This window comes from Limulus polyphemus, unplaced genomic scaffold, assembly GCF_000517525.1.
Source record: "Limulus polyphemus unplaced genomic scaffold, Limulus_polyphemus-2.1.2 Scaffold4339, whole genome shotgun sequence".
NCBI lineage: Eukaryota > Metazoa > Arthropoda > Merostomata > Xiphosura > Limulidae > Limulus > Limulus polyphemus.
Window position 1 is genome coordinate 15,618 of NW_013669949.1, and position 14,790 is coordinate 30,407.

The window sequence follows — 14,790 nt, forward strand, 5'->3', positions numbered from 1 at the left end:
CTTTTCCAAGATCATGGATATTTTTTCCTACGTAATTGTTCTTGTATTAAGGACCTTTTCCAAGATCATGGATATTTTTTCCTACGTAATTGTTCTTGTATTAAGGATCTTTTCCAAGACCGTGGACATTTTTTTCCTCCGTAATTTTTCTTGTGCACTAAGCAACTCTCCCTAAGTCATAGAGAGTTTCCATGCGAAATTGTTTTTGCTGAGTTGATAATTCTTGTTAAGCTGAGAAGGATTTTCCCTTTTTTTAGTAAGTAGTTTTTCGGAGGCTACTAAGAGCTGTTTTGGAATGAATGATAGTGCCTTGTTTAATTTTAAGCTTTTCAGACTGAAAGCTCGAAAGTTAACTAAAATTTTGTATTTTCTAATATAATGCTCACATATCTATCTATCTACCATAACTTCAAATGCCCGTTAGCGATATTTTACACAAGAACGGTTATATACCCAAATGAAAAAATTCTCCAATATGTGTAACCAACGGCTAAGATCATTCAAAGACTTCACCTGGGGGCAGAGATTTGTTTTAATACCGACCTTTTTTTTTAAATGCGCAACTTTACATTAATTAATACTTTCACAATAATAACACCCAAATGCCATTCTGAACATTTGTAAGAATAGCTGGTTGGAAGTGTTGAATAGGGACTTTATACTGAACTTAGTAATTGTATTTTCTAACCTTTTAACTATTCTATCAATTTTTTTACATGGATTTATATAGTCTATTGGCATATCCACTATTTACTAAATAAAGTGAGTGGTAAGAAGCGCATATATACAACGGGTGCTAAGCATCCAAGCTTAGCTCTTTCGACTAATTTGTTGAGAAAGCAGATTCGCAGCATTATGAAAGTTGATAGAAGACTACTATAAATGTCACTTTTTAAGACATATTCAGTTTCATCTTCGTGCCTTTTTCAACAGAAGATACATCGGAAAGTTTGATTTTTTTTTGAAATTTTTAGCCGCGGCATAGCGGCTCATAGAATGGCTCTGAGTTTTTTTTTCAACTACAAATGTTTAGCTCTTGACCGATTTGAGATTTAATTAAAGTTTTGAACTCAGGATTCAAACCCTTTCCATTGTTGTATTTGACCAGCTCAAGGTCTCATTTAATTTGTGCCTAATCCTGCCTAAAAGAATTTCAACTGCCGCGGCTATTGAGGATTCCCTCTTGTTTTGTTTTTCCCGGAATGTTTCAATGTACATTCTTAAGACAAACAGGTATGGCATGTTACGTTTTAACCACCTGAAAACAAGATCTGCATTGTATGTCTATCCTTCCATCTGTCCATCCATCTATCTATTTGCTCTATGTCCATCCAGCCCTCTATTGGTGACTTTAAGTACTGTGTTAAAGGCGTTTAATACACAGGGCAGAAGGGGCAAGTGCCGATCAACTTTTTCCAGTTAGTGTACATACACTATTATTAACAATCATATTAGACTGGCTTAGAATACCCCCCCCCCACACACACACACAGAAACACTTTCCAACAAAGTTAAGTAGTCATGCAGTGTTATAGTTACTTTGCTATAAAACAATAACTTGTTTTATTAAACACATTATTTCCATTTTAAATGAGGTTGAAAGTTAATTGCAGAATCAATGAAGAATATTTTAATTGTACGCCAAAATAAACGAGAAACATCGTAACAGTCTTGTGGAATAATAACTCACGTTGTTTTGTAAATTAATTTTTGTTATAGCTGAAGACATTTATTTCTATATTTTGTTGAATTCCGTGAAAAGATACTCGAGAACTATTTACGCTAGCCGTCCCTAATTTTAAAATTATAGACCAGAGGTAAGACAGTTACACTTGGGCTACTCTTTACCAACCATTAGTGGGATTAACTGTCACATTACAACGCCTCCACGACTAAAATAACGAACAAGTTCGATACCATTCATCATCTACAGAGTGGGAGTCAATTGTCCTAACCATTAAGCTATGCCAGACCAGGTGACAGTTTTAAAGAATAGAAAGAATAGAAAAGTATTTTGATATAAGTAGAATGTAAAAACAATATCCGTATTAAAAATTCGTGCTGCTTCCTCTATTTACACACATGAACATTAAGATATTGAACTTTCATTGAAATAAATTGACCAATCAAGATAAACCGGACTATGTTAATAATAATATGAATAAGGATGGGGGATAACGTAGCGCTTAATAACAACGTAATAATAATAATGTTGCACTTTAAAACACTTTATAAAGCTAATAAACAGAAAGGCCTACTTGTTTGCTTTAGAGCAAAGCAACATTAAGCTATCAGCTATGCTCACCGCAGGGGAAATCGAACCCCCAATTTTAGCGTTGCAAGTCCCTAAACTTACCGCTGCCCCCCCGCAGACAAACATAAAGGGTCAAAGAAGAAATTTGTGCAGAAGAAAGTGACACTCGGTAGTAACCCACATTAGCTTTAGGATCGCAACCCTATTATTTGGAACAGGCCTTTACTTTACAAAACCGACCAGATTCTATAATATATATATATATATGGGGTGGAAATTTTCCTCTCTAAAACTGTGTTAATAGCTTCCTTTTTAGTAACGCTGTGGAATTTAGATTAACAGTTTCTTGTCATCACCCCATGCAATCGGTACAGCCGTATCAAGCATCAATATTTATGCTAAATGTTTAAGCTAATATCACGTGACACTAAACGCTCTTTAGTTAAAATAATTTCGTAAAATTTTGTAAATTTGTGCTGAAATTTGAAATTTGTGCAGTAACTTGAATATATATATATATATATATATATATAACAATAAAATTATTTTAGCTTTAGGTTTTTGAAAATATTAGTTCTATTATAAGCTATTACTAGTGTAATCAGAGCTCTTGTTATCAAACAGCACCTGTTTTGTAACGGGACAGCCGTCTTTAGTGTGTCTAATAGGAATGCATGAGCAGGATCATGCATTTATTTCTAATCTTTTGATAAGTTTTCAATTATATATGGATTAACATTCAACGACGATGCTTACCTCGTTCGTGTCCAATGTGGATGAAACTTGAAAGCTGAAAAATATTACTTTTTAAGACAATTCAAACATTCTTGAAAAAAAAAGTTGCAGCGGCACTTTTTTCTGGTGGATTTGGAGGTGTTGAATCTATTCGTACTGTCTGCTAACCTGTAACTCTCAAGCTAAAAATGGCTAAAAACCAAAATTGCCACCAGAAAACAGGACGAGATCCAGTTTTGCTTACTACTACAACGATAAAACTTTTCAAACACTTTCTTCCCCATGACATTGGAGTGTTGAATCCAAATTTCATCTCTGTTAAATCCTAGGGCAAAGTATTGCCCTTCAAACTGTACCCAAAGAAAATGACGACCAAAGGAGGAGGAGCACCATTATTCCACGACGATGATGCTATGTAATTTTTGAGAGCTACTTTATTGTATATTTAATGATTAAAACTTAACAAAGATGTAGCTATACAGTCTCCTCTAGAACTTTTTTATTTTTCCAAAGCTGAATAAACTACAATGCCTAAATGTAATGTTACAAAATAATACTGTTATTCAGAAAAAAATTATTCTTTTATAGATTAAATTCAAACATGGTTCTAAGTCTTTTTTGGCATATTTTCTTTTACGTGTCTTTTACCTGACTATAGTTCTCCCATCAGGAAAAATTAATTATACAAATAAGTTTCAAGACTATGTGTTACACTATATATACTTAACTTTGGTATAGAGCCTTGGCCAGTAGCAGATAAACTGTGACAAACGTTAATTCCACAAGTATTATGAAAACAAAAAAAGGCTAGATTTATGTTGCACACCCTTGTACAGAAACGTAAAACAAACCAACATAGGAAAAACTGGAATCACAGTGATCACAATCGACTAAATTATCTTTCATGTCACCCGATGCGGCTCCAATGGAATTTTGTGCCTTTGGTCTACTTAAGTGTAGCATTAGAAGCCGACGTCTACGTACTGTGTGGAATCTGTGAAAACAAAAGGGAATTCTCAGTTGCCGCAGCACTTTAAATTATTTTTAGGCAAGATTAGAGTTAATTAATCTATGAGACCTTTTTTTTTCTTTTTTCTTAGCTATGTTTTTGTGCGCTAGCGTATACCAGATTCGATTATATTACTCATCAGGACCTCTACCAGCTTACCCTCAAATTGACATTCTTTTATGTAAGATAAGAGTAAATTAATCTATGAGACATTGGGCGTGGTTAAATACATAAATCGAAAGGATTTGACATCCTGAATCCAAAACTGTAATTTTATCTCAAATCTATCAAGAGATGATGGAGCTATGAGCTAAAACTTTGTACTTGTAAAACTCAGAGCCATTCTATGAGCCGATATGCCGCGGCTAAAAATTGTCTCGTATATCGACCTCACCATCCTTGGAAGAAGCGGCAGCAGAAGTGCATTACAACAGAATGGATGGTGTTTGCACTAGCGCGCAGTCATGTTTATCAAAATCCAACTGAGCACGATCCACGAAGGAAGTAGTTCCAAAGAGCACATCATCCGGAACATGGTGTTTTATCAAGTGAGATCAGCCCTCATCAGGAAGACAGTTATAGAGATGAAGTGGAAATGAAAAGCATCAAGATCGGGACTAGAAAATCACTGTTTTTGCATCACATTATACTTGCATCAATATCCTGAGACCCAGAAAGTTATGGATTAAGATAATCGTACAATGTGCGTCTTATATTTATCTTAATATTCTAAATAGAATTTTAAAAAATCCTATCTGATCATTATAGCGTCCTCTATAAGTTACTGTTACAAATATAGAGTGTTTTGTTAAAGAATTATTTAGTTGCTTCTCAGTGCCACAGCGGAATGTCTGCGGACTTACAACGCTAGAAACCGGATTTCGATACCCGTGGCGGGCATAGCACAGACAGCCCATTGGGAAGCTTTGTGCTTAAAAAACAACCGAGCCGATTATTTAGTTAAAAACAGGAAAACAGTGCCATCTATGATTATTTGTAATCATGAAAACACTTTAAAATTTATACTATACTGCCCTCCTATAAATTTTTGAAAGAACTAAAATTTGAGTTAATGTGATATTAGAGCCTTAGTCTTACATGGTATTCTTTTAGTGCTGCCATATTACTAAGGCCTCTGAATCAATGTTACTACTTTTCACAAATAGAAGAATTTTTTGAGTATATTCTACTTGTTTTTATAGATATGAGATTTAAGCGGCTGTATAATTAAAAATAGACACATGTTTGAATTCCCTTGTTTTCTGATTGATTGAAATATACGCTGATCTTTGGAATATGTAAGTATCTATATTAAATTGTTTTGTGTTCTTTAATCATTTTTTATATAAAACGTGTAAATGTGTGTGTGTGATATTTATATGTATAATTTTAAAGTGTGATAAATCGGATTTTTTTAACAGTTGAGTAATATTAATACGTTCTAGGATTGTTTGTTTTTAATTAAGCATAAAGCTACATAAGTGCTATCTGTGCTCTGCCCACCACGGTGTAAGTCCGCAGACATACCGCTGTGCCACTGCGGGGCTTCTAGGATTGACAGGTTATCATTATTTATACTTGATTGCTACAATGATTACCATTTTTGTGATTAATGAGATAACTGCTAAAACCTAACTTTAGCTGTTGTTTGTTATTAAGCTAACCTGACATTTACTGTTTTGGTAAGTAAGTTAGGCTAAAGTTAGTCCCCTCCCCCTTGTACTGCTAGAAGCCGGGTTTCGATACCCATGGTGGGCAGAGCACGGATAGCTTTTTGTGAAATAAATTTACATGATCGTTTTTATACAAGGTATATCAGGGTTTGTGCTCTATAGCATTTTATTTGTTGTTTCCTTCTGCTTCTTCACTGAAGAATGACTACAAAACAAATATTGATGTCATTAGAAAGAGTAAATGCTGGTACAGAGAAGATGGTCAGATTTTTAATAAAGATGTGAAAATAAACTTAAAATATATACTACCACTAGATGTCGCTGTATCGATATTGTTTGTTGTGCTGGCGAAATAAAACGAAAAAAAGGAAATAATGATATGATGGCTACTCTGAAAAATGGGACAACCTCAGAAGTACTGTCTAATTTTTATTTTGTTCTAAGAAAATAGCATTCAGTTAAACGGAATTAATAATTTAAAAGCTTTTACAATGATGATCTATAAACGTTAATAAAGGCGGTCATCGAACAACGCACACTAAGTGACTCTTGTACATGTTAAGCTATCATCTAATCATCTAAGAAGCAAGGTTAAAACCATTAGTGTTTGCAACCCTTTGCAAGGTTAATTTACTCGACAACTTTTAGTGATGGAACATATATAAAAAACAATTTGCGTATTAAAACATTAAATAATCAGTTATTACTTTAGATAACAGCTTTAAAAATGTCATTAAAAACTAGATATCTTTTTGATCGCGACATTAACTTAGTCATTTATCCTGTTTTCTTGCACTTCTATAAAAAAGAACGAAATGGAACAATAAATCATTTTCAAAAGCATCTCTGCATGCGCCTAAACTTTAAGGTCAAGGCCTCTGTATGACATTTTGAGGCTTAAGCTCACTATGCCATTAAGGTGACCCTGTGGCTGAAATAAGGAAGTCACTGTTCCTTTGTATCAACTTTATTTTTTTTAAATTACAGTTGACAGTTGACTGACAAAATGCAGCATATATGTTACACTGTAAATATAACAACGAAAAATAAAAAAGTTTCATGGTTGCTCTCAAAGTGTATAAATGTGCCTAAAGCCGTAGAAAACTAACAAATGTTCGCGATTTATGTTTACGCAATAGAAATTATTACTTTGAGGTAGGCCTAGCAACAACATAAAAAAATGCGTTGCAGATCAAATTCTTTCGTTGTCCTTGATGGAAACGCTGAACACAAATTCGTTAATTCAAATAACGGTAAATCATGCGTTGTTCAAATCCATATTTAGTGACTGATTTCGTTTACGTCACTGAAAATCTCATTTCTTTCTTTTTTTTCACATCGGTTGCAACTGGGCGTTGCAAAAAAATGAGTAAATATTAAGATAAAATTTATAAATTAGAGAGAAGCATAAAAAAACACTGAATTGTGAGAACGCAGTTAAATTTTCAGTTCTGGGGTTTATACCAAGATGAGTTTTGAGATTAGTTGATAAAAACATTTCTGTCATACTTGTATTATTGTACTTCACATAATGTAAGTTTAAAACTTCCTAGCACAATCTGTCATTTACGTTGTGTGTCATAAATCTTGAAACAAATGTGGATTTCTAGCTGTGTTTTTCTCACGTCTTTCGGTAATATCTGTGTGTCGTTTAACTTCTCGATAATATCTTTGTGTCATTTAACTTCTCGATAATATCTGTGTCATTTAACTTCTCGATAATATCTGTGTGTCGTTTAACTTCTCGATAATATCTTTGTGTCGTTTAACCTCTATGGTAATATCTTAATGTCGAGTAAAGTCGTTAGATGGCAGATAGATGCAAGTAGAATGGATTTTTTAAACGTCAGAAAACGTGTAATTACACATTATAGAATGTCCTTCGTGGATAAGCGGTAAGGTTACGGTTTGTTTGAAGTTAAGCTACACAATGGGCTAGCTGTGTTCTGCCCACCGAGGGTGTCAAAACCTGATTTCTAGCGTTGTAAGTCCACAGACATATCGCTCTGTCACTGGGGTACAAGTTTGCGAACTTATTACACTGAGATCTGAGATTCGATTCCCAATGACGGCCATATTGTCAATTGGTAATTGTGTAGCTTTGTGCTAAAACAAACCAATCGTCATAGAAAAATATCTTATCATGAAAAGTAACTGGCGTCAACTTTATAATTTGCACGATTTCCGCAATTCCTGCACAAATAACTTTAAAAAAAAAACTTACATGAATATGTTGAATAATACATCTTATTTTATATAAATATTTAGATATGTATTTTAAATTCTGTACATCTCTTAACACCTGCCACACGAGCCAGCCCGGCATCTTCATGTGGATCCAAAATAAATGAGTCATTCCTGAAAGGTGTGGGTGTTTTGATTAGACAAAAAGAAGAGGTTTGACACTATTTTCGAGGTCAAGGTCATTAGACCAGACCCCTGACCTGACCCGAGACCATGAGAGCCAACATAGAGAAGTTAACTTGTATATGTAAAGTAAAACGATGTATCAATGAAGCATGCTTGAATGTTCTAGATGTGGCTGTGAACGTAATGGTATACGTGTAGTGATTAATTAAGCTAAACCATGGGTCCAGGCTGGATGAGGGAAGAACTTATTCGAAGATATCCCAATCGATTTGATATACCAGCTGAATCGGAGACTCATTAATGATTACTGCATTGACAGCGAAGAATAAAAATAAAATAAAAACGAGGACAATAGTATCGTTATCTTTAAAAAGGGGGATTGGAATCATATATGAGAAATCATTAGTTTTAATAATTTGTGACACTAACGGCACATTAAAGTCCAAAGATGCATTGTTAAAGCTGAAGCAGATGCACGATGCACTACAAGATAACTTCCCGAGCGATTCTCAAATTAAAAATGTCATTTCTGCAATGAAGAGTAAATATAAGAAGGATGGTATAATGCCCAGTATGGTACCATCATAATATAATCCATATAGATTTCATTATGTCATACTTTGACTAATATTTAGTTGTTGTTTTACGTTTCAAAAGTTGTGCCGAACTTAGATCATCAAGATCTAAAGAAATAACCCTTAACCCTAAATCACCGGTTTCTGGAATGATCCCCCTGTTGACCATCCTAGGCTTAATACTAAAAGATGCAGGACTGGCTCGTGTGACAGGTGTTAAATATATCATGTTAAAATAATAAAACAGAAATTTTTGATATAAGATCTTTATAAATTTCCATCCGTTATTTTTTTATTCTTTGAATATCATGCAACAAAAGCTTGATTAATAAATTAGCAAAAGCAGACAAACTAATCTCAAATAACAAATGTTTGTAATGTGTGTATACGCAGAAGGTTTTGTAGACAGCGTATTATTAACAACCTTAATTCCATTTACCTGTATTGGTTTAGCAACTAAATATTTTTCTTTCGTTAACAGAAGCGTCACCATGCCAGAATCCATTTCTCCAGGTGCCAATGCGAAAACACCCATGTTGGGTATGGTAAACGTTATCCGAACAACAGAGCCACCTCGTTCTACCCCCAGAAAGGTAAGTTTTATGTAAAAATATGCCATACTTTGAACATTATCTAAATAACACAGCATTTGTGACCTGAAGATGGTTCACGGATGCAACGTTTGTAATTATTCTCATCCACAAACTAAACTGGTGTTTAGAAACTACTGAGTGCTACGTGGCTGCTGCAACTGTTCTCAGGTAATATATAAATTGACGTTTAAGAGTTAATATATGTTATGACTTATATAACTTGTGAGATCCATCATACTGATGTTTTTAAAAAACATTTAAAAGTTAGTATTTATAATACGTGTCTTATACAACTTGTGAAATCCACCACACGGCTGTTTTTAAAAACAAAAACATTTAAAAGTTAGTATTTATAATACGTGTCTTATACAACCTGTGAGATCTACCTGTTGGACAAATATGACTGTTCAGTTTAAGAGTTATTATTTAGTTTATTTAATGATTTAATATATAATAATTATTTAGTTTTCATAAAAAAAGTGTTAAAAGTTAATTATTTTAAAAGCGATAATTGTGCAAAGTTTCGTTAAGTAACTCTGTACGAGTCTTACGTTGTGTATGCAATTTAATTGTTGTACTAGGCTTTTGTAATATTGTAGACCTCATCTTACTCGAAGCTTCTAAGTTTTTCTCGATATATGTAATATTGTTGTTACTAGTGAGAGAGCTAGATATTTCTAGATTTTCTGTCGCATGTTATAAGTACGTGCACATACCAAAATAAATTAAGTTAGTGAAAGTGAAAGCAGAAGTGAAGTTATACTGCATGTGAATTAGCTATAACACTCATTTTCTAAAGTGAGTTTCACAGCTTGTATTGTAATAACAGATATAGAGGAGAATAATTTGTCTACGGACTTATAACGCTAGAAACCGGATTTCGAAACCCGTGGTGGGCAGAGTATGGATAGCCCATTGAGTAGTTTTGTGCTTAATTACAAACAAACAAACCACCACACAGCTGTTTTTATAATAAAAATATTTAGAAGTTAGTATTTATAGTACTTGGTTTATACAACCTGTGAAATCCACCGAAGAGTTGTTTTAAACACAAATCCACACACACACACACACATACACATAAAGATTTAGAAGCTACAATATTGTAAATGGCTGATGCAACGCTTAAGAGTTGACACAGAGCTACTTCTAACACACACGCGCATGTTGTGTAACATTCTTGTAGGAAACAGTACTGAGAAACGTTAAACATGTTGTGAAATACAGATTGCTGAATCGGACTTTTATAAAGCATACCTAAGCAACAACTAAAAAATAGCTCAACTAAATTACTGTGTCAGTTAGAGATTTGTGTCTACATCTAACTTTATAGTTATCAATGCTTAGCGCCCACGAGTGTTTAAAGTTCTCTAGCACTTATGTTTTCACTTAGCCATCGAAATCCAAACAGTTACCAGCTGAGTACTGTGGTATTAAACAGGGCCCTTCAGTTGTTGTTAAGGTGAGGAAGGGGTTTACAAAGTTAGATGGGAAATCGTGGTTTTACTATACACTTATAATCATACTTTTTCATTGCAAAAACATTTAAGCCTATCTAACCAGCTTTAGTTAGGATAAACCATATAAAAAACTATAAAAAAACACTATGTTTATCAGTCAACAAAATCTAGATCAACTAAGTTCCAACCCAAACGAGTATTTAGAACTCCACCTGGTGGACATTCCTTGTCATCAACGTAGTTTGTCTGATAGAGGAGTGACATAGATGAAACCTGAAGTAATACTCTAATAGTGAGGATTTTTTACATCTCACACTATGAATTACTGCGTTAATTTTACCAACTGATACATTGGCTATAGCCCGGCATGGCCAGGTGGTTAGGGCACTCGACTCGCAATCTGTGGGTCGCGGGTTCGAATCCCCGTTACACCAAACATGCTCGCCCTTTTATCCGTGGGGGCGTTATAATGTGACGGTCAATCCCACTATTCGTTGGTAAAAGAGTAACCCAAGAGTTGGCGGCGGGTGGTGATGACTAGCTGCCTTCCCTCTAGTCTTACACTGCTAAATTAGGGACGGCTAGTGCAGATAGCCCTCGTGTAGCTTTGCGCGAAATTCAAAAAACAAACAAACATTGGCTACAATAAATATACTTTATTAAGCACCTCCTGTTGCTTCCCTCGGTTTTACTATCCTACATCACATAAGCTATTCTCGTGAGAAGCCGTCGTATATAAACTGTTGTAGCCAGTAATTCCTACTTTATACATAAATCATCAACTAAACATTGTTGTAGAAATATGATAGATATTTAAAAACAACGTTCACTATTTACACAATTAAAACTTTATTGAAGCGTACGGCTTCCATTTTAAAACAACACTCTACAAGTATTAGTTTCGACGTAATCTACGTCATCTTCAGGAGTTACTTTATAATCTTACATCTTTTCGCATTGCTTCACTATTATTTACATATTTCCTTGGTCTACTTTTTTTTTATCATAATTGTTATAATATATCTCGCTATATATCAACATATCGTCTTGCTGGTCCTTCGTCGCTATTTATTACTTCATTATTTCTAATGTTTGTTTTAATACTTAATGTTATAATACTACGAGGTTCAGCCAAAATTAAAGTTTTTCCATAATATTGTATGTTGATTATTTTTTACAGTTTCGGCTATAGCTGAGATTTCTATTTTATTATTTCTTACATAACCTCTATGTTCTTGCAATTTTTGTTTTAAATTTCTTTCAATTTGACCATTATAAATACCACCACATTCATATTCTATCTTGTAAATACCCGGTTTATCCATTAATTCTATTTTATCTTTAGTATTCCTTATCATATCTTTTATCTTATTTATTGGTTTGAAGATAGGATAAAAATTCGGATGCTTTTTAAATACTTTATATAATTGACTTGTTAAACCTGGATCATAAAGTAAACTTCAAGTTTGTTTTTTGTTGTTTTCATAAATAGATCTTAATGTGGTATTTTTAACTATTTTTACAGCTTTGTTAAATTTCTTAAGTGCTTTGTCTACTATATTTGGATCAAATCCTCTATCAATAACTATATACTTAATTAATAACAATTCGTTATTTATATCTTCATGTATTGAACATATTTTTAAAGCTCTATAAACATGTGTAATATGCAGATATTTTTTGTGTTTTTATATGACATGATTCTTTTTGTGACGACATAACAACAGCAAATGATTTTCCATAAGCTGTTGTTTCTAAGTTACCTTCTGCTTGTTTTCTAACTAGTACGTCTAAGCCATACTAAGAATGTGTCATCTGCATCTCTTATCAAAACTTCTGATTTAAATTTAGCATTGTTTAACGCTTCAAAACTTTTTTTTTATACGATATTTCTATTTTTCTGTAAGATTTAGACCGTTCCCATGACTTTTGAGTGGTTTCATGTAAAAATAAATGAATTAATTCGATATTTTTTCTTCTAAACCTTAAAAGCGATTTGTCTTCAGTTTGAAGCTTACTAAACAGGCGAGTTCAACATTTAAAAACTCCGAAGTAAAATTTTTGGCTATACGTTTGAAGAAGGGAACATTTCAGCTGTCAGAAACCTGATGTTGCACCTGTGTATTCTTTTGCATAACAGCCCTCCCCCAGTGGCTGAGGGGTAAGTCTGCAGGCTTACGAAACTAATAATTGGTTTTCGATACTCGTGGTGGGCAGAACGTAGATAGCCCACTGTGTTGGTTTGTGCTTAAAAGCAAACAAACCGAACTTCTTGCATAGCATATTTTGGACAGTCTGCCATAGCCAAGGTGGAGGTGGTTCCGTCTAAAAACTTAGCTATGTAGGGATCACACTTACAGTCATGTGTGAATAATACCTTGCTACCTCCTATACAGATACAAAATACTTGCCATAAGCTGCTACTGATATTTGTTGGAGATACAGCCGTACAATCATGTGTGTTTAATACCTTGTTACTCCCCTCATACAAATACCAAGTAGTTGCCATAAGCAGTTACTGATATTTGTTGGGGGATATAGACTTACAATCATGTGTGTATAATACTTTATCACCTCCCATACAAAAACATATCAAACTAAAGGGACACTCATTAGAGCGCATACGTCCGCCACGCAGCATTTTTGACTGAGTTATGGAACAAAAAAAAGGGTCTGAAAATCGGTCCCCATGTTAACAAATAGGGATTTTTTGGATTTTCGTGACCTTCGTGTGACCTTGACATTTGCCACTCACCCTCCCAAAACTAATCATTTCTAACTTTGATCATAGTCCAAACGTATACCAATTTTCGTCCAAATTCATTCAACCATTTTCCAGAGATATTGGAGAGAAACACACAAACAAACAAACACACACACACAGGGGGTGAAAACATAACTTCCGTCCACCTTTGGTGGAGGAGTTAATAACTGCCATCAGCTATTATTAATATTTGTTGGGGATACAAACTTACAACCATGTTTGTATGATATCTTGTTACCTTCCCTACAAACAGATACTAAATAATTGCCACAAGCTGATTTTATATTTGATGTTTTGTATATACTATTATGGCGTGAAACATGAATTCTATATAAATTTGAGGTAATATGTTTTCATACATTTTTATGAAACAGAGCTAAACTTCACACTATTATTAAAGTGTAACGGACTGTGAAAACATATAGTTTTGCTTAATGTTATCTCAAATTTAATCTTAAAATGTTAAAATTTATAATTAGAGGTACATGTATGTTTAATTTTGTAGAAACAAACAGTTGATAAGTATAGGTAGGTGGATAATTCTTCACAAAAAATTACCTAAAATATCCCGATGTGTAAATATCTACAGCTTTCAAGAATTTTCTTACAAATTTAGGAAGACCAGGAGTGATGGTTTTAAATTTATAGATTTCAGACAAAATAAACGATTCACGTCTGTTTGAAAGATCTTCTATTAAGTGTTTACGTGTTAAATCCTTTACGCAAAACACAAAAAATAAGGATGATATTATTTTCTGGCTCTAAATATCAGGAATATTTTGGAGTTGGTTCTCAACTGGACTGAAAAATGTGCTAAGATATAAATGATATATAATGAGGATTTTTTTTTTTCAGTTTACAACCTGAACTGTAGGAGCAGCAGCTGTCAAGTGTAACAAACTCCTTTCACTAGATAATGACTTTTAAAACATCATTGTATAATTATAATCTGACTTCAAATGGAGTGTTCTTTCTTTGAATAGTGTATACATATACATGTGAAGAATGTATCTATATAAATATAATAGTACTCTCACCAAACTTGGTATAGAGTTCATTAGATCCATGCGGGGGTACATACAAATTTTCAGTTTTGCATTTTGCCTTTTGTGGTTTTATCACTACTTCGCCCCTGTGGATGGAGCTTCACCAAATTTGGTATGAAGGTTTGTTGAGTCCATGCGGAGATATGTGCAAATTTGCTGTTTCACATTTTGTGTTTTGCACTTTTTATGGGCGTTTTTTACAATTACATATAGGGGAAGCAACTTTTCATGTCGTAAGATAACCTTCCATTAATCATGAATTTACATAACTTCCGTCCAGTGGACGGGTACTCCAGCAAGTGTATATATAT

The 14,790-nt window shown here is 33.8% G+C and overlaps 1 protein-coding gene across 1 annotated transcript in view; it reads left to right on the forward strand.

The window, feature by feature from the left end:
• Positions 1-9,096: 9,096 nt before the first annotated feature.
• LOC106470986 (excitatory amino acid transporter-like) overlaps positions 9,097-14,790 on the forward strand; it is a 30,669-nt gene continuing 24,975 nt past the window's right edge. The window contains exon 1 of the mRNA XM_013931571.2: positions 9,097-9,209. Coding sequence (XP_013787025.1) covers positions 9,108-9,209 — 102 coding nt within the window. The 5' untranslated portion in view covers positions 9,097-9,107. The remainder of the gene's footprint in view (positions 9,210-14,790) is intronic.